At 37.6% G+C, this 22302-nt stretch overlaps 1 protein-coding gene across 4 annotated transcripts in view; it reads right to left on the reverse strand.

Moving 5' to 3' along the window:
- The window catches only part of LOC114651704 (C-terminal binding protein 1), a 396852-nt gene that overhangs the window by 8798 nt on the left and 365752 nt on the right, over positions 1-22302 (reverse strand). For all 4 annotated transcript variants that reach the window (XM_028801589.2, XM_051928629.1, XM_028801587.2 and 1 more), the window contains 3 exons: positions 13941-14147; positions 7201-7415; positions 6746-6876 (listed from right to left, as the gene is read on the reverse strand). In XM_028801589.2, the coding sequence (XP_028657422.1) occupies positions 6746-6876; positions 7201-7415; positions 13941-14147 (553 nt within the window). The remainder of the gene's footprint in view (positions 1-6745; positions 6877-7200; positions 7416-13940; positions 14148-22302) is intronic.

Raw genomic sequence — 22302 nt, forward strand, 5'->3', positions numbered from 1 at the left:
TACTCTGGGATATTTGAAAGGGAGGGACGTTAAAATGTTTTTATATATTACAGAAATGCTGTCTTGAGTCCTCAAGACTGACCAATATTTCTTCCGGAATAGAGGTAGGTGAGATGTGAGGTAAATTGGGTAGGTTTTGTTTGACAAAGTTTCTAATTTGAAGGTAGTAAAAGAAATATGTTGCTGGAAAGTTAAATTTAGAGTGTAATTATTCGTAGGATGCGAAGACTTTGCCTATATAAAGATCTCTAAGTGATTTAATCTAAAATATTTTCCAAACACTGCGGTGGGTTGGCACCCTGCCCGGGATTGGTTCCCTGCCTTGTGCCCTGTGTTGGCTGGGATTGGCTCCAGCAGACCCCCGTGACCCTGTGTTCGGATTCAGCGGGTTGGACAATGGATGGATGGATGGATATTTTCCAAACATTAAAAACTGCACACATTTGAGAGAGTGGAAAAAGGTGGTTCTTGTGCAGAGGTGCCACGGGTAAAAGCTTCTCTATCTTAAAATACTTCCTACATCGGTTCCATATTCTTAGTGAGTGAAGTACTATTGGGTTGTTAGTATATTGTGATGACTTGTACGTATTGGGGTACAAAGCAAGGAATATAAAGAAGTACTGAAGAATTTTATTTCTATTGTGGACCAAGCCTGTGTATGTTCCTCTATTTGTACCAATGTCCAGGTTTTTATAGCTTGCATATTCGCCGCCTAGTAATAAAATTGAAAGTTAGGTAAAGCCATGCCACCTTCTTCCTTAGGTCTTTGTATGGTCGCCCTTTGGATACATGGATGTTTTGAATTCCAAATAAATGAGGTTATGGTTGAATATAATTTCTTAAAAAATAATTTATTGATGTATATTGGAATGTTTGAAAATAGAAAGAGAAGCTTAGGAAAGATATTCATCTTGACAACGTTAATTCTTCCAGCTAAAGTGAGATGGAGGGTAGACCATCTATGCAAGTGTTGCTTAATTTTTTCTATGCAGACAGCAAAATTTTGTTGATAAAGAGCTTTATGTTTTTTGTGATGCTTACCCCTAGGTATTTAAACTGATCTACGATGATAAAAGGGAAGGTGTCCAATTTAATATTGTGTGCTTGAGAATTCATTGGAAAGGCCACAGTTTTCTTCAAATTAATTCTGAGACCAGAAATCTTTTGAAATTCTGTTAGTGCTGTTAGGATTGCAGGCACAGTATTTTGTGGATCAGATATATACAGTACCATATCATCTGCATTTACAGAAAATTTCTGTTCAAGTCCTTCTGTGATAATCCTATTTATCTCATAAGCATTTTGACAGTGAACTGCCAGTGGCTCAATGGCGATTGCAAACAGACGTGGTGACAAGGGACATCCTTGTCTAGTACCATGTTCTAGTTTGAAATACTCTGGTCTGAGTTAATATTGTTAATGCAAACTGAAGCTTCTGGACTGGTATACAGTAATCTGATCCATGCACAAATGTTTGGGCCAAACCCAAATTTCTCCAATATGGTGAAATGGTAGTTCCATTCAACCATATCAAATGCTTTTTCTGCATCCAGCGATAACATCATCTCCAGGGTGTTTGACTTTGTGGGTGAGAATATCACATTAAAAGGGTGTCAAAGATTGGAAGCGTCTGCCTTTAATAAATCCAGTTTGGTCTTATGATATTACTGAAGGAAACACTTTCTCAATCCTTCTATCTAGGACAGGGGTGTCGAACTCCAGGCCTTTTCCTTATCAGTGACCAATTTTCACTGCTAATTAACTTCTGTTCCCTTCATTTTAATAGCCCTGTTCTTAAGGATTCAGTCCTCTGAATTTATTCCTTTCTTCATTAAATGGCAGCCAAACAGAAATGAGGCATGAAACGAGATGATCAGCTAAATCGGGTCTTCAGACTCCAACCAGTTTCACAATGAGAAGCAGATTCTTGCTGTTAATTAAACTCATTACTTAATTCCATGGCTTGTTGGTGCTCTCATTCTGCCACAGCAGACATTTTCAGAACTGTTGATTTTTCTGTTTTTTCTAAGACCACCCCTCACAATGTTTTGGTGAGCTAACAGATCAACCTTACTGACACTTCCAGCTTTCTTTATTTTCACATATTTTGTGATGGGCACAGGTGAGCTGGTCATATGGATTCTTGTTTTGTGTCTCGTTATTGTTTGGCTGCTAATTAAGAAAAAGGAAACAACTAAGGGGCCTGAGTCAAGGTAATTAAAATTAAGGCAAAAGAAGGAAATCAGCAGCAAAAATTGGTCACAAATTAAGAAGATGGTTAGAATGAAAACCTGCAGCCACTGCAGGCCTCCAAGACCGGAGTTCGACACCCGTGATCTAGGACTTTGGAGAGCATCTTTAAATCATTATTCAAAAGTAAGATTGGTCTGTATGATGTGCATTGTAGTAAGTTCTTATTTTGTTTAGGAAAGACGGTAATTAAAGATTGACAAAAAGTTGTATAATTTTATTGTCTCTAGCTCCTGTAAATGTTGCTAATAAGAGGGGAGCTAGTTTAATTGAGAATTTTTTATAAAATTCACCAGGGTAGCCATCAGGGCCTTCTGCATTCCCACTCTGAAGTGTGTTTATAGCATCTAGTAATTCTGATAGTGCCAGAGGTTTTTCCAATTTCTCTGCACTGAGAATATCTAGTTGTGGTATCTGTAATGCATCCAAAAATGCAATAGGTTGTGTCTTGTCTTCTTTCAACTCGGTAGAATATAAGGACTTATAGTAGTCTCTAAATGTGTGCATTATGTTTTTATGATCAGTGATTTTGTCTCTGTCTGTGTTGGTAATTGCTGGGATTGAACTGAGAGCTTCCTGCTTGTGGATTTGTTGAGCTAAAATCTTAATAGCTTTTTCTCTGTGTTCACAGTAATGGTGTCTTGATTTAAAAATTAGTTGTTCTGTTTCTTTAGTTGTCAAGAGGTTGAGTTCTGAATGCAGAGCCTGTCTTTTCCTATGAAGTGCTTCATTTGGACACCTGGCATGTTCTTGATCTATTCTGGTAATTTTACTGATTAGCTCTGTTACCTTCTTGGTTTCCAATTTATTTTTGTGGGAAACATATGAGATAATCTGTGCACTTAAGAAAGCCTTCAGGGTTTCCCAGAGTATTCCTGCAGAAACCTCTGAGGATGTATTTGTCTCTAAAAAAGAATTGATTTGTTTGGATATAAATTCTGTACAGTTCTCGTCTGCTAATAAAAGACGCCATTTGCAAGATGAATATGTGGGGCATAGTGATTTTCGCTCCATGATCAAAAGAACGTGGTTGGAGACAAAAATTGCCTCATACTTAAAAGATTTAATTGTAGGCAAAAAATTATTATCTATAAGAAAATAATTCTTCAGAAGCAGTTATGCACTGGTGAGTTGAAGGAGTATGCTCTTGAGTTTGGATTTAGAAATCTCCAGGGGTCTGATAAGTTGTGATCAATTACAAACTGTGTAATTGCTTTTGCAGTGTTAGATGTCATTGCCCCTGTGGCAGGAGACCTATCTAGGTCTGGATATAAAACACAATTAAAGTCCCCAGCCATTATAATTTTATGAGTATTCACATTGGAAATGGAAACAAATATGTTTTAGATAAAGTCCCTGTCATCTAAATTGGGTGCGTAGATATTTATCAGAATCACTTTACAGTTAAATAAATTACCCATGACAATCACATATCTCCCTTTAGAATCAGATACTACATCTGTTACTGCAAATGCTATTGTTCTATGTACAAGAATTACCACACCTCTAGTTTTATTTGTAAAGCTGGAATGGAATATTTGGCCAGTCTAGTCTCTTTGCAGCCGAAACTGATCTTTGCTTAATAAGCGGGTCTCCTGTAAAAATACTATTTTAGCGTTCAGACCTGTTGGGTGAAAGAATACTTTCTCTCTCTTAAATTTCGTGATTCAGCCCTTTAACATTCCAGCTTACAAAGTTAACTGTTTGAACATAAAGATATTGTTTCTGAACTTTTGCTATCATTTTGTAGTCTTACCTTAAAAGTCTTACCTTAGTAACTCCCAGGAGTTACTACCATGAAGCTTAGCATTACGTTGGCACTTATAAGGATTAAAAGGATATATTAGAAATAGCTTGCTCTCTTTCATTAATGTTTTAATTATTGAATTATAGTCCTTTGTTTGAACTTGGGTGCCCAGCGTAAATCACCAAGAGACATCTCTGTGATGTTACAAGGTCTGGTATTGATCATCTTATCACATAAGAGCAAAGCTGAATTCCAGTGAGGGTCCCTGCCCATAGAGACTGAGACTTTGTAGCTGGTAATAAGAGTGTCTGGCCCTGGCTTTTAAGCCAGGACCTGTGTTTTAGCCATAGAAAAAGAATGGTTAATGTCATTCTATCCCTCATAAAAAATTGTATTCTGTGTGTTGAAATAAATTGTCATCATCTTCATGTTTCAAGTGTGCAACAACAGATAATTTTTATGCTCAAACAAAACAACTTTGAAGTGTTACAGCTTTTTCTTAAATAACTCTTTTCTTATAAATTACAATGATGCAATGCAGTGGCATTTGTTCTTTTTTCCAGCATTCCAAAAAATGTTTTTTTTTCGTTTAAAAAAAAAAAACCTCTCAATGCTTCATCTGTCTCTCCTTTTGTACATCTTTTCTAACTTTGTGCATCAAGAACATTCAAGAAAATGTTGATTTAAACAAAATAAGTTAAGTACAGTCGACCCTTGATATACAACCGGCCTGACATGCGAACAACTTGCTTTACGACCAAAATTTTTGTTTTGAATTACGTCCAACATCTTGTGTTACGACCCGAGTGCGGTCACGTGTATCCGCTTGTGCGATTGTAAACAAATAGCTGAGAGCGTTTGTAAGCGTCAGTCGGAGCCCAGATACATGTGTTTGTGGATGTAATTTTGGTCAATGCAGTGCGTTATATAATTTATTTCGACAATTGGTAAGGAAGGAAGTGAAGGTAACGAAGATAAAGAAAGCGATCACATTCGAAAAGAAGAAGGAAATTGTGTGGAAATATGAGAGTTGCGTTCGTGTGACTGATCTCGTTAATATGTACATGTCGAAATCCACCATCTCGACAATTTTACAAAGAAAAGATTTGTATAAGGAAACTCCTTCCAAAAAATAACCACCTTCCATTTCATTCTCCTCCTCCTTCCTTCCTGCAAGCTAAAAGATGTCAACATAAATGGTGAGTACAGAATGAAATTGTGGTTTCTGGTATGCTAGGCACTTTTTATAACTTTTTGGTTAGTACATTAGAAAAAGTATTGGTGTTTTTGGTAAATTATGCAGATTATACAACCCTTTTCTATTAAAAAAAGTTAAGTGTTGCTGTGGGCAGTTCGGAACATAGTAAGGGCATTTCCATTATTTCTTATGGGAAAAATAGTCTTGACTTACAACCAACTTGAGTTACAACCAGCCCTCGCGAACGAATTGAATTCGTAAGTCAAGGGTCCACTGTACTTACTCTAGGAGGAGCACTACTATATACTGTTTATACTTGTGTTTAAGTTCTCCTGTGGATAAGTTGGGGCTTGATTTTACCATATAATTTCCGGTATTTTATAATGTCGGTTGTATAAGTCGAATGCAGAAAACTCACGCTATTGGTCCAAGAGATTATAATATGCTAATGCACACCCGAGAGAGTAACCACGGAGCACACTGCCTTTCCTTTTCTATGTATTGTGCCTACGTGACCACACGATAATACCCAAACTATTTTGAAGCGACATTTGCACTGTTCTGTGTTTTTTGTATCTCACACCCTCATACACCTTTATCGTAAGAAGATCATAAGAAAATATGAAGCTGGTTTTAAATTAAAAGTTGTTGAATTGTTGAAAGAAATTGGTAGCTGCACTGCTGCAACAAAATTTGATGCGTCTGAGAAACTGGTGCGAGATTGGAGGAAGCAAGAAGGTGTAAAAAAGAAAAAAATTTAAGTGTCGCATTTTTGAATGGTCGTATAAGTAGGGGTCTGATTTTATGATCGATTTTTTGGGTTTCAAGACCCAACTTATACGTGAATATATATGGTAGGTGTATGAAATGTAAACAGCATTTCCACATAACAGTTTTTACATCAACTGGCTAATGTTAAAATTCCAAGGCCTTAGAAATTAATAGAAAAATACTGACGACTTAAACATAGGTGCCACTATAATTCAATTAATTTCCTGTTCCAGGGTGGTGTTGAGGTGTAACACGCAGCACTCAGGTTGCAATCCAGGTGGTCTGTCGTGTGGTGGGTGCGGCAATGTGCTCTTTTCCCCTACATACTGATCCAAGTTCACATTTACGTTTTTACTCACACCCTAAAAATTCAGTAGTAGAGATTGTAGAACAGAATTTTACTTTACGCTTCATAGTCAAAGGGCATTTAATTTAGCTTGAGAATATCATCACCTTAATCTTTCAGGTACTATGAAAATGTGTTTTCAGCAGGTTAAGTAAGTCCATCTACATCATCATTATAAATTACGTCATTATGGGACTGAATTAACACTTCCTTGACAAACATGAATACATATAAAATGAAAACTGTTTATATAAAACTAAAACCAGACTGGTGAAAGATGAACAGAGTTGGTAATGGTCAAAGAGTAAAATTAAAAATAACAATATTCAAATACCTTTCAGTGGAGCTCACTTCAAACCTTCATTAGTAATATAATACTAACAATACTTAGAGTTAGCTTTAGTCACCACTCAGATAATAGTAGAATAGCTACCTGAAGGGCTCTGTTTCATGTACATCAAGGGCTGCCCCTCGTATCCTGCCTTCTTTCAGGGCTTGAGCAAGAGCCTTTTCATCTACTAGGCCTCCCCGTGCCGTGTTTACCAGGAATGCACCTTGTCTCATCTGACAGAAATAGAGCAAGAATAGTCACTATTTAAAACTGAACATTTCTTGGAAATAGGACAAACAAGATATATACTATGGATTGTAATTAGAGAGACTAAGAAGATAGCATTAACCAAGAATCATGAACTTTATGGGTATTTAATTTGAAGACAAAAAATTATGAAAGAGAAAAAAATAATTACAAATACTCTAGTCCCCTTTAAATCCTACATTATTACAAATTCCTTTTACAATGTGCAATGATGCTTTCTTTTGTCAAAATAACATCATCCTATTTACTCTTTCTATAATAACACCAAAGCCATGACTCTTCTTTCTTACCTGCTTAATTGTGAAATCATTGATTAAATGATGATTGTGCTCATTAAGGCTACAATGCAGGGTCACACAGTCACTGTGAAATAATAAATCTTGCAAAGTGTTGACTCGTTGAAGACCTAATGCACGCTCAATGCCATCAGAGAGATATGGGTCATAAAAAAGCACATTAAACCCAAATGCTTTGGCTCTCAGTGCTACTGCCTGCCCAACACGGCCTATAAACAGAAAATGGAAAAGGAAAATTAATACTTTGCTGCAAAAAGTTATGGTTGGCCAAATATAGTTAGAAATGTAACTGCTGACCAAGCAAAGTAAAAAAAAATCTGAATTAAAAATAATATTTAAACAGATGAACAGTAAACTGATAACTTTAGGATTACTCTATACTAAAACGTTCAGCAAAGAAGTCTGAAGTTATTAAAAGAAAAGAAGAAAATGATACTACTTCTACTTCCATAAGAATTATTCAGATATATATCTTCTAATATTCTTTGAAATAAAGAACCAAGCAATTGCATCAAAGTGGTTATAAATGTATTGCACTCTATAGAAATGAAGAAAAAAAAGTAATAACTTTTCATTTATGTGCATTAACTGTACAGAATTAGAAAAACATACAAATAAAGCACAATAAAGTTACAAATTAAAACATGCTAAATTGAGGGTCTGAGAGTTAAAAAAAATACTTTTGACCTGAAAAGTGCAAAACCCATGACATATTTTACATTTCATAGTAGCTATAGAACAAGGCAATTGGCTAGAGATTTATAAAAAATATACAGTACTAGCCAACAGTACTATTCAGCGATTCACATCGAAGTATAGACACTGCTAAGACCATGGAATACCCCTCACAAATTGTTTTACACGCTGCATACAGTGAATCACATCCGCGACAAATGTAATTCTTCTTAGATGGTGCTGTCGCGACCACCCTCTCTCTCGAAGCATACACACTGCCTGGTCATGCGCCCGCTCGCAAGAGCAACTAAGAGAGACCCGCCCACCAACTGTAAGACCATGGGATACCTCTCGCAAAAACGTTTTCCGTCTTCCTGTAGGACCACCTAAGAAGAAGCAAGTTTGTCGTGGATTCGAATCGCTATATGCAGCGTGTAAAACAGTTTGCGATGGAGGACGCTGTCGTGCGTCGTAACCGAAAGGAATAATGAAAAGTCAATAAGGCAATCACGCCGCTTTTTAAATGACTTTTAAGCAAAGGGAAAAAAATGAACATTTGCAAAATCCGTAACGCTGCTTTCAGTAAGTACAATGCACACGGGTTTAATTTGTCGGGCACTTTTTGCCAGCCGTCTTTTCTGGTTTGGGCTGCTTTTGCAGTGTTACTGCTTGTGCATAATAAATCTTGAAATCCTTCGAGTAAGTACGCCCGTACTTTCATAATTTTGTTGCAGCCTATAGTGAGGTCAGGCACAGAGAAGGTCAGCTGCTGAGAGAGCGTCTCGACTGTTGCAGGGCCTACATCGGTGAAGCACATGAGACGCTAATGAAACAGAGGCACAGGACTTATTGGTGTTTAAAGACTGCTTCCTTCATTGTGTTTTAACCTCAATTTTAAAGGATTGTTTTAAGGATCCCATGGGATACCCATCGCAAACTGTTTTAGACGCTGCATTCAGCAATTCACATCCGCGACAAACATGGCTCTTCTTACATGGTTCTGCCGCGTCCACCCTCATTCTCAAAGCATACACACCGCCTGGTCATGTGCCCGCTCGCAAGAGCAACTCACGGAGACCTGCCCACCAACTCTAAGACCATGGCGTGTAAAACAGTTTGCGATGGTGGTGCATGCGTCATAACCGAAAAGAATAATGAAAAGTCAACTTGGCTCAGAGGTGCATGTGGACTCCTAGCACAGACGAAAGCGACTTACAGGGTGGTTGGCGAGTTGTTGCATCCGGGCACATGAGCAGGCAGTGGGAATGCCTAGAGAGCGAGGGTGAACGCGGGCCGGGGAATAAGGAGTGTTGGTGGGCGGGGAAACGTTTTACGTGTTCCTGCAGGACAATCTAAGAAGACGCATGTTTGTCGCGGATGCGAATTGCTGTATGTAGCATATAAAACAGTTTGCGATGTTGCACGCGGTTGTGCGTCGTAACCGAAAAGTCAATGTGGCTCAGAGCTGCATGTGGACTGTAGCACAGACAAACAGAAATGATGGCGTGTTTTCCGAGGCGTCGCGTCCGAGTTGGTGGGCGTGGCTGTGCGAGTTTTCGTCGTATCCAATGGTCTTAGAGTTGATGGGCGTGGCTCCTTCCTGTGTGCTTTCATAGGTGTCTTGCCCGCTCTGGCGGCGGCTTAGAGAATCTATATATGGCTCCTTCCTGCGTGCTTTCATGGGTGTCTTGCCCGCTCTGGCGGCAGCTTAGAGAATTATATATATAGATATATAACCTAGATGAACACTTCCAATTTATTACAATTTGAGAGCTAGTTATTTAAACTAAAATATTTTTTGTTTAAATGAGCCTCATTTTCAGTATCTATAAAGGTAAAGCAAAATTTTTCTCAATAGATGATTACACCTATTGCAGATATAAACTTTTACAAGAAAATATTTGGAATGGAAACTAATGTGTTTGGTTGTGCAGCAATTTTATTTGAAAAGAATTTTGCCCTTATGATGTTTTGACTACACATGACGTTCACATGAAGTTTAAAGTCAGACTAAACTTTAGTATATTGCATAAACATTTCAAAATTACAGCAGATAGTCCATTAAACATCAGCATAATTTCTAGGCTAGTACATTAAAAGGAACTGTAAAATACAATATTTCTTATACAACTGTTCAGTATCCTTGTGTGCACATTCACAATGTAGTAAAAAACTCTGATCTTTACAGAGTTCTTTGTTTTCTTATTTATTTATTAAATTTGACAAACAGTCATTAGTTAGGAATCCCCGAGCACCATTTAACTATTACTGATATGAGGTCAATGGCACCCATAAATAAAGAAAGGTTTAACTTATCGTGGGCAAATCTGTTGTACTTATTACAATTCTGAAACACTTGGAAGCCTAAAGATTAAAGATAAATATCAAATCATGAAATATTTATTGGATGACAATATTTGATATATTTTTTGCTATTATTACAACGCAAGAACAGGTTACTAAATTATGAAATCATTGGTGAGAAAATCTTAAGTGTCCACTAGGCAGTAGCTTGGCGATCTTCTCTTCCATGCACTTAACAAATGTTTATATGGTTTTTAAATTCTTTCATGTGAGTACTGATGTTGCTTTTGTTATTTATACATTTTCACCACAGAACATAGAAGTTGAGATGATCAAAAAGTTTTGAGCCCGACCTATTTATTAAGAGAACATCAGTAAAACCAATCAGGTTTTATTTTTTAAAATGATCTTCCTGAAAACTAATGAACATGAGAACACTCAAATAAAGCATTTTGCCTTGCTTGTATAAACTACTCTTCTGTAGCAAATTTCACTCCTTTGTCACTGGTATAATCCCTCAAAGATGGTCTTTCAGATTAGGGAACAGATGGCAGTTTGCAAAGGACTAGGTCTGGAGAATAGAGTGGCATCACTTCAACACCAATGTTTCACAGAGCATCACTGTCATATATCAGAAGGAAATGTTGACAGCTCTTCTTACTGATTTTCCCTGGCTAACTACCACAACCACAAAAGCAAAACAATTTAGTATAATTATTTAAATAAACACCAATAGAAAGACCACGTGTGTAAAATAGGATACAAATCATATTGACAGTAGATTCTGCTAACTGAAAAAATTGACACAGCTGGAAATGGAGGAAAGGGAAAGAAAATCGTCAATTAACCCCTTTCCAGTAGAAAATGAGCCATTGATGTGTCCATGGTTCTTAAGTCAGAGTTCAGGTGAATCAAGTTAAATGGATGCCCAACCCCTTCCAGATATCTTTCTATGTTATACCATTTGTAAAATATAGTGCTACATCTGTCACTACAGATGCCGAAAATTTCAGATTTTCTTGTTCTGTATAATTATGTGCTCCTTCTGAAACATGTAATCAATAAGTAATAAAATCGACTAAACAATACAAAACAATTGTGCACATGATCTTGCTGAAATCAACCTGGACTCTGAGTTTCTTTGGTGTTGGAGAATCACTACGATTCTTCTATTGTTTGGATTCTACGTAATAGTGAAATATATAGTGATATGAAACAGTTCAAATTGAGATTCTTTTAAAAAACTGGATATGATAATGCTTTTTTCTGGAGTCAACATTCTGGACACCAAATGTGCACAGACCAGGAAGAATGGATTAAGCTGCTCCATGACTAATACCTATACTATTATTTCATTAATCACCATTCTTTAATTTTTCATTATTATTTGATCCAGAGTGCCAACATTTTTTAGTCGTTGAACTTTAAAGCTGGCCAGACCTGCAGCACATGAAACAGACTAAACCTGGTTAGGTACATGTGATACTGGTCTGAGAATGAATCTCCAAAGTTGTATTATTCTCTAGTATTAGGAAATGTGTGATTGAGGAATACTTAATTTTGCAGTTTTCAAAATCCATGTTGACTTGTTTCTGAAAGAAGAAACATACATTAAAAACCACAAATACTTAAAACCCGTAATTCACATATATTAGAACACAGAAGTTAATCTTTGACCACTTACAAATTCAACATCTTTGAACTGGGGTTCAGGCTCAAATTTTTTTGATTGCATCCAATATAGTGTTTTTTGTAGATGATATTACAGACCTACACAGCATGACTGAACACTTACAAACCACACTATTATGTTTTACTGTGAAATTTAGTCATTATCAATTTTTTAGAAAAAAAATAGAGCTCTTTATCATCAAGGTTTCACAGTCCAGTGTCATCTGTTTGCCTTCTCCAAACAACTACTACTTAACTGACCAAGAAAATTAAAACTAAAACTGCACCCTTTCCCTGAAGTACTCCATATAGGTACAAAATCTCTAATTTCAAAATACAGTAACCATATTACAATAATTTTAACAAATTGTAAGCTGTACTATTTTTAATGTTAGAACATTTTTGGGTTAACTAACTACGAGATAATGAAACTGCAACCTTTCTGTGAATTAACTAAGCAGCCTGTCAATAGGCTTCAGTCTCTGCTTGATTATTGATTATTGTCTTAGTTGCTTAATCACAATTTAAAGTACATGTAAAACTAGACCAATATGGGTCATAGTATGAGGGCAATTATCTGATTAAAGTAAGGACAATAATTTATAAACTATTTAAAACCACGAGTCTGACATACAGTATATAAGTGTTGCTTGTGATTTAGCTATTTATTATTAACTCAGATATTGCTAAAATCAGGATACCTATTAATTACTGTAGCATTAAAAACAAGTTTTGGTTATCTAATTTTTCAAAAGCTAGCTACGGCATCTATACAGTATTTCACCAGTGTAGTTGTCAAAATAGGATCCTGCACTTGGATACTTGGAACCCAAGCATTGCTTACCTTCTTTATCACTAAACTTGCTAACAGAGAAGCATTCAATAAGTTACAGCTCAACTTTCTGAATGAACTGTTAATATGAACTCTTCCTTGACTACAGGTGATGAAAGGATGATGCAACATAGTTAACACATAATATTTTCTAGAGATGTTCTTACTTTTTTGAAATAGGCCAAAATATTATTATGGCAAGAGAACATAACCAAAAACTGCATCATGATATAAAAAGAAATCTATATTAAGTGACTTAATGGTCACCAAAATATGATGTATTTTTTTTCTTAATTTCCATGTTGTCAATTTGGACCATTAAAAAAATAATATAAAAAAATATATTATTTAGATTTGTATAATTTGGTCTGAGCAATACTTATTAGAATGAAACTGATAATCTTCCTTACATCGAGCAAATAAACTGCTCAGTTAACAGATGACATTATCTACTATAATTTTAAACAGCATTTGATTGATTTTTTTTTTTAGAAATGAGAATAGTTTGAGAATAAGACCATACATAATCAAATGATATTTAACAAATTTTCAAAAGCAATCAATTTTCAATTTAAGAAATGGCAGGAAGTACTAATCCTACAAAACACTTTAATTCACATACATACTGCATGTAAACAGTACTCTTTCTTTTAGTATATTCAGATTTGCATCTTAACATCAACACACATACATCTACATTTTCATTACCTGCTCCTAATATTTATTTCCTGTCAAACTGGCTTATTTTAATGCTTCAGGCCTGTGACAGTGGGATTTAACTTACTGCTTATTTTGTTTTTGTCACAGAGACACCACTCGGGTGCTTCTGAAATTATGGGAATTTTGTTTAACCTTTCATTATCCATTTAAGGTCATGAGATTTACATTAAGAATCATTTTTTTGAGTCATGTAATTAAAAGACGGGCATGGTTATTTTAGTGATATGCCAGCATCCCAGGAGCAATTATTGCTAAAATTATATCATGGGGAAAAATAATTCTTTAAAAATTAAAACAAAAGTGTCAAGCAGTGCTTTGAGATGGCAACATTTCATTCATTCATTACACAAGGTTAGGGCAAAATTGTACCTTTACTGGTTACAACTGACAAAATGCTTAATAAAAGATTTTCTGATATTCTAAGAAAAGAATAATAAAAAATAATTGTTCTATTTGCTTGATAAGAAAATGCAAGTTACTTCTCTAAACTTTGCTCAAGTAAAAATCTACACATATTCTTTGTTTTACTGACCAAGACCAATGATTCCCAGTGTCTCTCCTCTGATACGAGCAGCCCCTGAAGCAACTTCTCGTATCTGTTCAACGCTCTGAACCCGAGTGCCTTCTCGGAGTGCTTGGTGCAGCCAGGTTGTTCGTCTGTAAAGATTCAAGATATGGCACATTGTTGAATCTGCAGTTTCCTCGACAGAAGCTGCTGGCATGTTGCACACTGCAATTCCTGAAACAGAAAATAATGTATTATAATGTTGTATACTACATTTTAACTTATTTTACAGGAGTACTGCAGCTTATTTTAAAGTATGTATGTTAAAATATAAAAAGACTACTGGAAAATGAATGTACTTCCCAAAATAAATGTAATTAGTCTGAAATAAAATGCAGAGTGCAAAGAGAGATGCTCAATTGGCAGAACTACCTGATAGACAGGCATATTTACATTTAAACATAAAAACATCAGATTAGTTTTTGTGAGAGACCAGGGGCCTCATGTATAAATGGTGCGTACGCACAGAAATGTTGCATAAGAACATTTCCACGTTCAAATCGCGATGTATAAAACCTAAACTTGGCGTAAAGCCACGCACATTCCACGGTAGCTCATACCCTGTCGTACGCAAGTTCTCTGCTTGGTTTTGCAGACTGGCGGCACCCAGCGTCAAAGCAGTGCTACTGTTCCTGTGTGGTTCCCTTTTTTTTTTTAGATCCACATCCCTGACATGGCTTTATAAATACACTGAAATTAACCGCATATTGTTTATTAGTTTAATGCATCTGATTGTAATTAACCTGTAATAATATAATGGTCCACAAAATGGTCAAACTATTCTAAATACCATAACTGCTTTAGTGTTGTTACTCTCACTGCACCTTCTTCTTTTTCTGTCAGCTGCTCCTGTTAGGGGTTGTCACAGCGGATCATTTTTCACGGCGACTTTGATATGTGACAACTTCTTTTTTTATTTCGGGCACTGTGCGACTTTGTGAACTTGAGCTTTCGAGTTTCTCCAACACGCTATGTCACTCGATCAACTTCCTTTTGTTGCTTATATAACTGTTTAAACCAACAAATAGTACGTTTTTCTTTGCCTCCATTTGGTATTCGCTGAAATTCTTTTATTTTTCCTCGTACTTTTGCCATTGCCTTTTCACAGAACGCTGAGCTTAAGGGCTATTTATATTGATTTGCATATTCAAAGAGGCGTAATTCTGAAAGGAGTTGGGGCGTGACAGCAGGCACGTGCATGAGCGTTACTTTTCACACTGACCGGGATTTATGTAGTGGAAGAACATGGAAGTTGGCAAACGCACAGATTTATGCATCTGGATTTTTCTGTGCGTAAGCACATTTCGGCTTTTGTGCTTACGTCATGTTATAGTGCAAATTCTACGCACGGCATTATACATGAGGCCCCAGATTAAAACCAGTACTGAAGATAAAAAAATTGAAAAGATGTTACAGGAAAAATTATTCACAAATTTAGTAGGAAACAAAACAAAGCCATAATGAACATCTGCTGAAATGCTAAACTCTGCTATCCACCTACCCATTTTATATGTTTATTTACAAATTCATGGAAAATGCATGCTATTTCAAGAATTCTAAAGTAGCCTGTTTGACAGTTGTAACTGATAAAAGTTTCTCAGTACCAAAGACAACAAACACCTTGGTATTAAAAAACAAATAATCTAAGTGCAAATTACACTATTAAGTCTGTTGAGTAATGCAGAGTTGTTGTTTTTTTCCTTAAAAGAAAAAAACACAAATATTGAGGTAAATCAATATATCACAGCATGGAATGTATATTTTGGAATTCATGACATTTTGGTTGAACAAATATATGCCCAGTATAAACACATAAATAATTTGCTACGTTCAAATTTTCATGTTTACCTGAATTATAAAATGGCATGCAACTTTAAAGATGAAGATGTAATCTTAAAAGAAAACAGCATTGACTCTATAAAGCACAACTACAAAAGAAATTCAGTTTTACTTAAAACTATGCTTTTTCAACAAATATTGGCAACTCTTAGTAGTTTATGGCAGGTTTATTGAACAGATACATATAACATTTACAGTTAGCTGCTTCTGAAACTGTCATACTTGTGTAAAATAAAATACATCTAATGACTCGATAATATACAAAGTCAAAAACCTCAAACTCTAATTAGTAAAACAACAAATCCAGTCTACATAGGGACAGTCAATATGACACAGACTATTTTTTTTAAGAAAATGCACTTTTCAGTTTCATCTTTTGTTATTTTATGCTAAGGAAAACATACACTTGCTAATCATTATAGCAGATATTTAATAAGAAGGTGTACACACAGAGGACACTTTCATATCTTCCATGTCACAAACTCATTGGTGTTAAAGATTATTTATCTACCCTAAACTGGTCCAGTGGAAGCATGTGTGACAGGTGATGTGTGACGGAATGCGCCTAGTGAACAAGAACCCCATACAGAACTAAAACATTTTTGTGTGAATATATTTACTAGCTAGCCACAACATTAAAAACACCTGCTTAACATTGTGTAGGTCCCCCTCATGCCACCAAAACAATTCTCTCATTATGTCCTGTAGTATCTGCCACCAAGATGTTAGCAGCAGATCCTTTAAGTCCTGTAATGTGGAAGGTGGGGCATTGTGATGGTGTGGATCTGACTCTCATGCTACCTCATCCTGTTTTGGGAGCCTCTTGAACCCAACATGTGATAACATGACCAAATGAGCTGGCAGATGGGGACAAAACACTCTAGGCAACGGGATGGTGGAAAAGTGTTCAGTGATTTTATTAAGAAAGAAAAAAAAAAAAAACAAAAAGTGTCCACAGTGCAGTTCTCAAAGTTCATAAATAATCCATAAAAACAGTGAAAAATCTAAATGTTTAAAACCAGGCTAAAAACAAGAATAAAAACCACCAGACACTGGGTCAAACGAGCTGAGCCTAACTCTTTCCAAGTCTTCCAGCTCACCCATTGCTTGTTCAGCTGGAGAGACTTCAGCTGCCGTGGTCCTCTCAATCCCGACCCCCATCTTGGCTACCTCTGTCGACATCTGCCAGACCACTCGGGGTCGGTTGTCTTCTTGTCATCATACACGCCCATGCAGTCGTCCCTCGGATCCCTGGAGCAGACCCCACCTCAATCGCACCCACTCCTCAACACAATCAATGGGTACGATCCGTCGCTAGAGCGCCAATCCCTCGTTCTGTCACGGGTCCCCTGCCTTCTCTCTTTCCCGCTATACCACAGGCCTCTATGAATCAGAATTCTTTTTCCCACAGATGCTCTATCAGATTAAGATTTGTGGAATTTGTAAGTCAAAACCTTGACCTCTTTGTCATGTTACTCAAACAACTCCTGAACAATTTCTGCAATATGGCAAGATCAAGGTAGGTGGTACATGTCTAAGTAACATCCACATGTGGTTAATCAGCTTTAATATCTAACAGAGGCAAAGTATCTTCAAATGTTTTCTTTTCACATTAATCTGATGAATCCCTATGCAATGATACAAATATATAGAACAGAGGGATATATTGCAGTAAATAAAGGATACATTTCACTTGCTTTTAATGCTGCATTTACCCCATATATAAAAAAGTGAAGAAAGCACATATAACCAAAGATCATGTGCCCTCTTCACCAAAGCAGAATGCACTGTCCTAGGATAATTGCTCATAAACGGGTGCTCTTGAAATTCTAGAGGGAAATATAAGATATTTTATATTCTTGGGGCAAACCTTGGTCACTAGTCAAAAAAAGAACAGTTTTGTTTGGTATATTTCCATTTACTATGAGCAGAGTGTACTTGTCACATAAGCAATCCTGGATTATCTTAGTACATGTTAGCATAAAACTAAGGCTACAAGCAAAATATCAGCATTCCCTGCCATCAAATAACAATACTTTCTGCATTCCCATTAAGCCTAGGCAACAGCACAACATAGCTTGCTTGGTAATTATCACTTTGTTTATAAAATCTATCTATCTATCTATCTATCTATCTATCTATCTATCTATCTATCTATCTATCTATCTATCTATCTATCTATCTATCTATCTATCTATCTATCTATCTATCTAAAAAAAAAAAAAAAAGCTTTGTTGCCATCTCATGTCTAGTAAGTGCTTATGTTGCAACAAAGAAGATACAATTTTGCTCTCCTGCTTTCTTATGCAGTAAGTTGTATAGGAAGAATGTTCTGATATGATTCTACTTATGTAGTAAGGCTGCCTATTAGTATATTTTAATATATACTGCTCAAAAAATTAAAGGAACACTTTTTAATCAGAGTATAGCATCAAGTCAATGTAACTTCTTGAGATATTGACCTGGTCAGTTAATTAGCAGAGGGGATTGTTAATCAGTTTTAGCTGCTTTGGTGCACTAGAGGGGCAACAATGAGGGAACCCCCAAAACAGGAATGGTTTTACAGGTGGAGGCCACTGACATGATTTTTGACATCTTTTCTGGCTGTTTTTTCACTAGTTTTGCATTTGGCTACGGTCAGTGTCACTATTGGTAGCATGAGACGATACCTGGACTCTACAGAGGTTGCACAGGTAGTCCAACACTTTCAGGATGGCACATCAGTACGTGCCATTGCCAGAAGGTTTGCTGTGTCTCCCAGCAAAGTCTCATGGCATGGAGGAGATTCCAGGAGACAAGAAGTTACTCTAGGAGAGCTGGACAGAGCCGTCTTAACCCATCAGCAGGACCGGTATCTGCTCCTTTGGGCAAGAAGGAACAGGATGAGCACTACCAGAGCCCTACAAAATGACCTCCTGGTGTGAATGTCTCTGACCAAACAATCAGAAACAGACTTAATGAAGGTGGCCTGAGGGCCCGATGTCCTCTAGTGGGCCCTATGCTCACTGCCCGGCACCGTGGAGCTTGACTGGCATTTGCCATAGAATACCAGAATTGGTAGGTCCACCACTGGTGCCCTGTGCTTTTTAAAGAGGAGAGCCGGTTCACCCTGAGCACATATGACAGACGTAAAAGAGTCTGGAGAAGCTGTGGAGAATGTTATGCTGTCTGTAACATCGTTCAGCATGTGATGGTCTGGGGAGGCATATGGATGGAGGGACGCAGAGACCTCAACAGGCTAGACAATGGCACCTTGACTGCCATTAGGGATGAAATCCTTAGACCCACTGTCAGACCCTATGCTGTTGCAGTGGGTCCTGGGTTCCTCCTGGTGAACGACAATGCATGGCCTCATCGACCGAGACTATGCAGGCAGTTCCTGGAGGATGAAGGAGTTGATACCACTGACTGGCCGCCACGCTCGCCCGACCTAAACCCAATAGAACACCTCTGGGACATTATGTTTCAGTCCATCCAACACCGACAGGTTGCACCTCAGACTGTCCAGGAGCTCAGTGATGCCCTGGTCCACATCTGGGAGGAGATCCCCCAGGACACCATCTGTTGTCTCATTAGGAGGGGGGCCATACAAACTACTGAGTATGATATGGAGTTGCTGCAATGAAATTTCAGCAAAATGGACTAGCCGGATGCATCATTTTTTCACTTTGATTTTCAGGGTGTCTTTGAATTCAGCCCTCTGTAGGGTTGATAATCTTCATTTCTAACAAACGATGTGGCATCCTTGTGTTCCTAACACATTACCCAGTCCATATCAGTATAAATTTCCATCATGCTTTTTTCCCCATTGAGATCTGAAGTGTTTTCAAAGTGTTCCTTTAATTTGTTTGAACAGTATATTTAGGTGAATGTATGTAAGATGAAAGTCACTGGTTTCACAGACCACAACCATGTACTGTTTATTAATTCAATTCTTGCTCTGTATATTTAAATATCTTTAAACAGATATACTTAAGTAACATCCAAAATTTAAAAAAAAAAAAAAAAAAATATATATATATATATATATATATACATACACACAAATACACACATATTTTGTTTTATTAAATATGTGGAGACTCACTCCTCAGGTGTTCCACACCTGTCAAGGAAGATGGAACTACCTGGAGAAGCCAACATAAAAGCAGCTCTGTGATCACCTTAAATTTAATCGCAATCACACTGGTTTAACCCCAATATACTGTCTTCTGCTTCTGTGTCATGGCCCAGAAGCACACTGCTCTTTCACTGTCACTCCCCTCTACTCACTCATTCACTGTGTGCTGTTCACGAACACCATGCTACTTCTCGTCTGCAACCAGGCCGCAGCCACCCTGTGCAACTCCTGCACTTCAGTTCCATCACCTTCCACACTCAAACCTGGCTCTTATGATCCTTCCACCCTGATAGCACAGTGCTCAGTGGTTATCTAGCCACATGACTCTTTGCATTTCCAGCCTGATCATTACAACATTTTTGTTCCGTAATGTTAAAAAAAAGAAAACGAAAATGCTGCCCTGACCAAATCCTTGTCTGAGGCGTTTGCCTTGTTGCTGGCCCTTTATGCAACAATATTTTTTACACGTTAAATGGGCCACATTAATCGCGGCTCTACCCGCATATTAGTGAAAAAGAACAGTTAGGAGGACCCTGCCCGGCTCCCAACTCCAGACTTCACGCTTCCCCCTCCCCTTGGCCCGCAGCCTCGGTCTTGGATTAGCACAAATATATCGCTCCTGCAAGGGAATTATGTTTCTTAGCACAATGAGAGAAGTTGCAAAATCAATTGGAGTGTTCAAGCAAAGTATAGAAAAAATCAGATCCAAATCTGTTAAGTCATTCTCTCGTTCTCTAGCTAAGCAGAGGTAAGGAACACACCCCCAGGTTGGCGCGTGAGTGAAGAGGGCCCTGCCCCCCCTCCCCATGGCCCGCTGTGTGGCTCTCGGATTTGCACAAATAAATTGATACCGCAAACAAACTATGATACATAGTGCAATGAGAGAACTCGCAAAATCAACTGGAATGTTCAAGCAAATTACTGAAAAAAAACCTGATCTAAACCTGTTAAGTAGTTCTCTCGTGAAAAGCGGACAGACATACAGACAGACGTTAGATTTTATATATAGAGAGATACACACACACACACACACACAAGATCAGCAATATAAGAAGGCTTCTGAGAGGTACTATTGCCTCTGTGGATCAAGAGGGGCCAGTTGAGCTGTTTTGGGTATGTAGCTAGAATGTCATCAAAGTAGAAACCCAACTTAGGACAAGGAATGATTAAGTTTCTCGGCTGGCATGGGAGACTATGGGAAATCCTTAGGTGATGTAAGAATTTGGTAAGTAAAGGGTGGCCACATCATTCCAACTAGTTTTGCCAAGATCATCCTACTCGGGATAAACTAGGACTGATGATGAAAATAAACAATTACAATATTTAATGCATACTCCAGCACTGCTTCAAAGAAGCCTTGTAATTTCTTGAAAATCTGTAATGGTTCTTCAGAACTGGTGTGTTGACTATGATGACAACTGGGCCACAATTAAATAAATAAGGCCAGATTTTAAACTTTGGAAAAGATGACTCTAATTATTACTTTAGTGGGATGTGTTTCCCAAATGCTTTGTAATGATAAGAATGCTGTAAACTCAAATTTTAAGATCAATCGTTTATATACAAAGATTTAACAAAATCTATTGTATCTAAAGAAGCACATTAAATCCTTTGTAAACTTTGTACCCCATGAACCACTCAATCACCAAGCGCTTCTTAAACCCGTGTGGCAACTGTAGTGGCAGATAGTGGTCACCAGACAGAGCATACTAAACTCATGACAGTTCTCTGAATATTCAGAATATTAAAATGCATACTTTGGATGATACAATTTTCATGTAGATAAAATAAGCTAATTCCAATTATTCCTACTGTTTCCTATAATTACATATCTACAAGATGACAATATTCCTTTGTTCTTCAGAAGTTTTGTTGCAGCTAGCTTTATTTTGGCGAAGCCTTCTTCTGGACAGTTTAGGAAAAGATACTATGGCTGCAATAAAGAAAACCTGAGAGAATTAATTATGTGTCTGTGTCTCTGACTATCCATCCATCCATCCATTGTCTCCCGCTTATCCGAGGTCGGGTCGCGGGGGCAGCAGCTTGAGCAGAGATGCCCAGACTTCCCTCTCCCCGGCCACTTCTTCTAGCTCTTCCGGGAGAATCCCAAGGCGTTCCCAGGCCAGTCGAGAGACATAGTCCCTCCAGCGTGTCCTGGGTCTTCCCCGGGGCCTCCTCCCGGTTGGACGTGCCTGGAACACCTCACCAGGGAGGCGTCCAGGAGGCATCCTGATCAGATGCCCGAGCCACCTCATCTGACTCCTCTCGATGTGAAGGAGCAGCGGCTCTACTCTGAGCCCCTCCCGGATGACTGAGCTTCTCACCCTATCTTTAAGGGAAAGCCCAGACACCCTGCGGAGGAAACTCATT

Source organism: Erpetoichthys calabaricus, chromosome 5 (assembly GCF_900747795.2).
Source record: "Erpetoichthys calabaricus chromosome 5, fErpCal1.3, whole genome shotgun sequence".
NCBI classification, from domain to species: domain Eukaryota; kingdom Metazoa; phylum Chordata; class Cladistia; order Polypteriformes; family Polypteridae; genus Erpetoichthys; species Erpetoichthys calabaricus.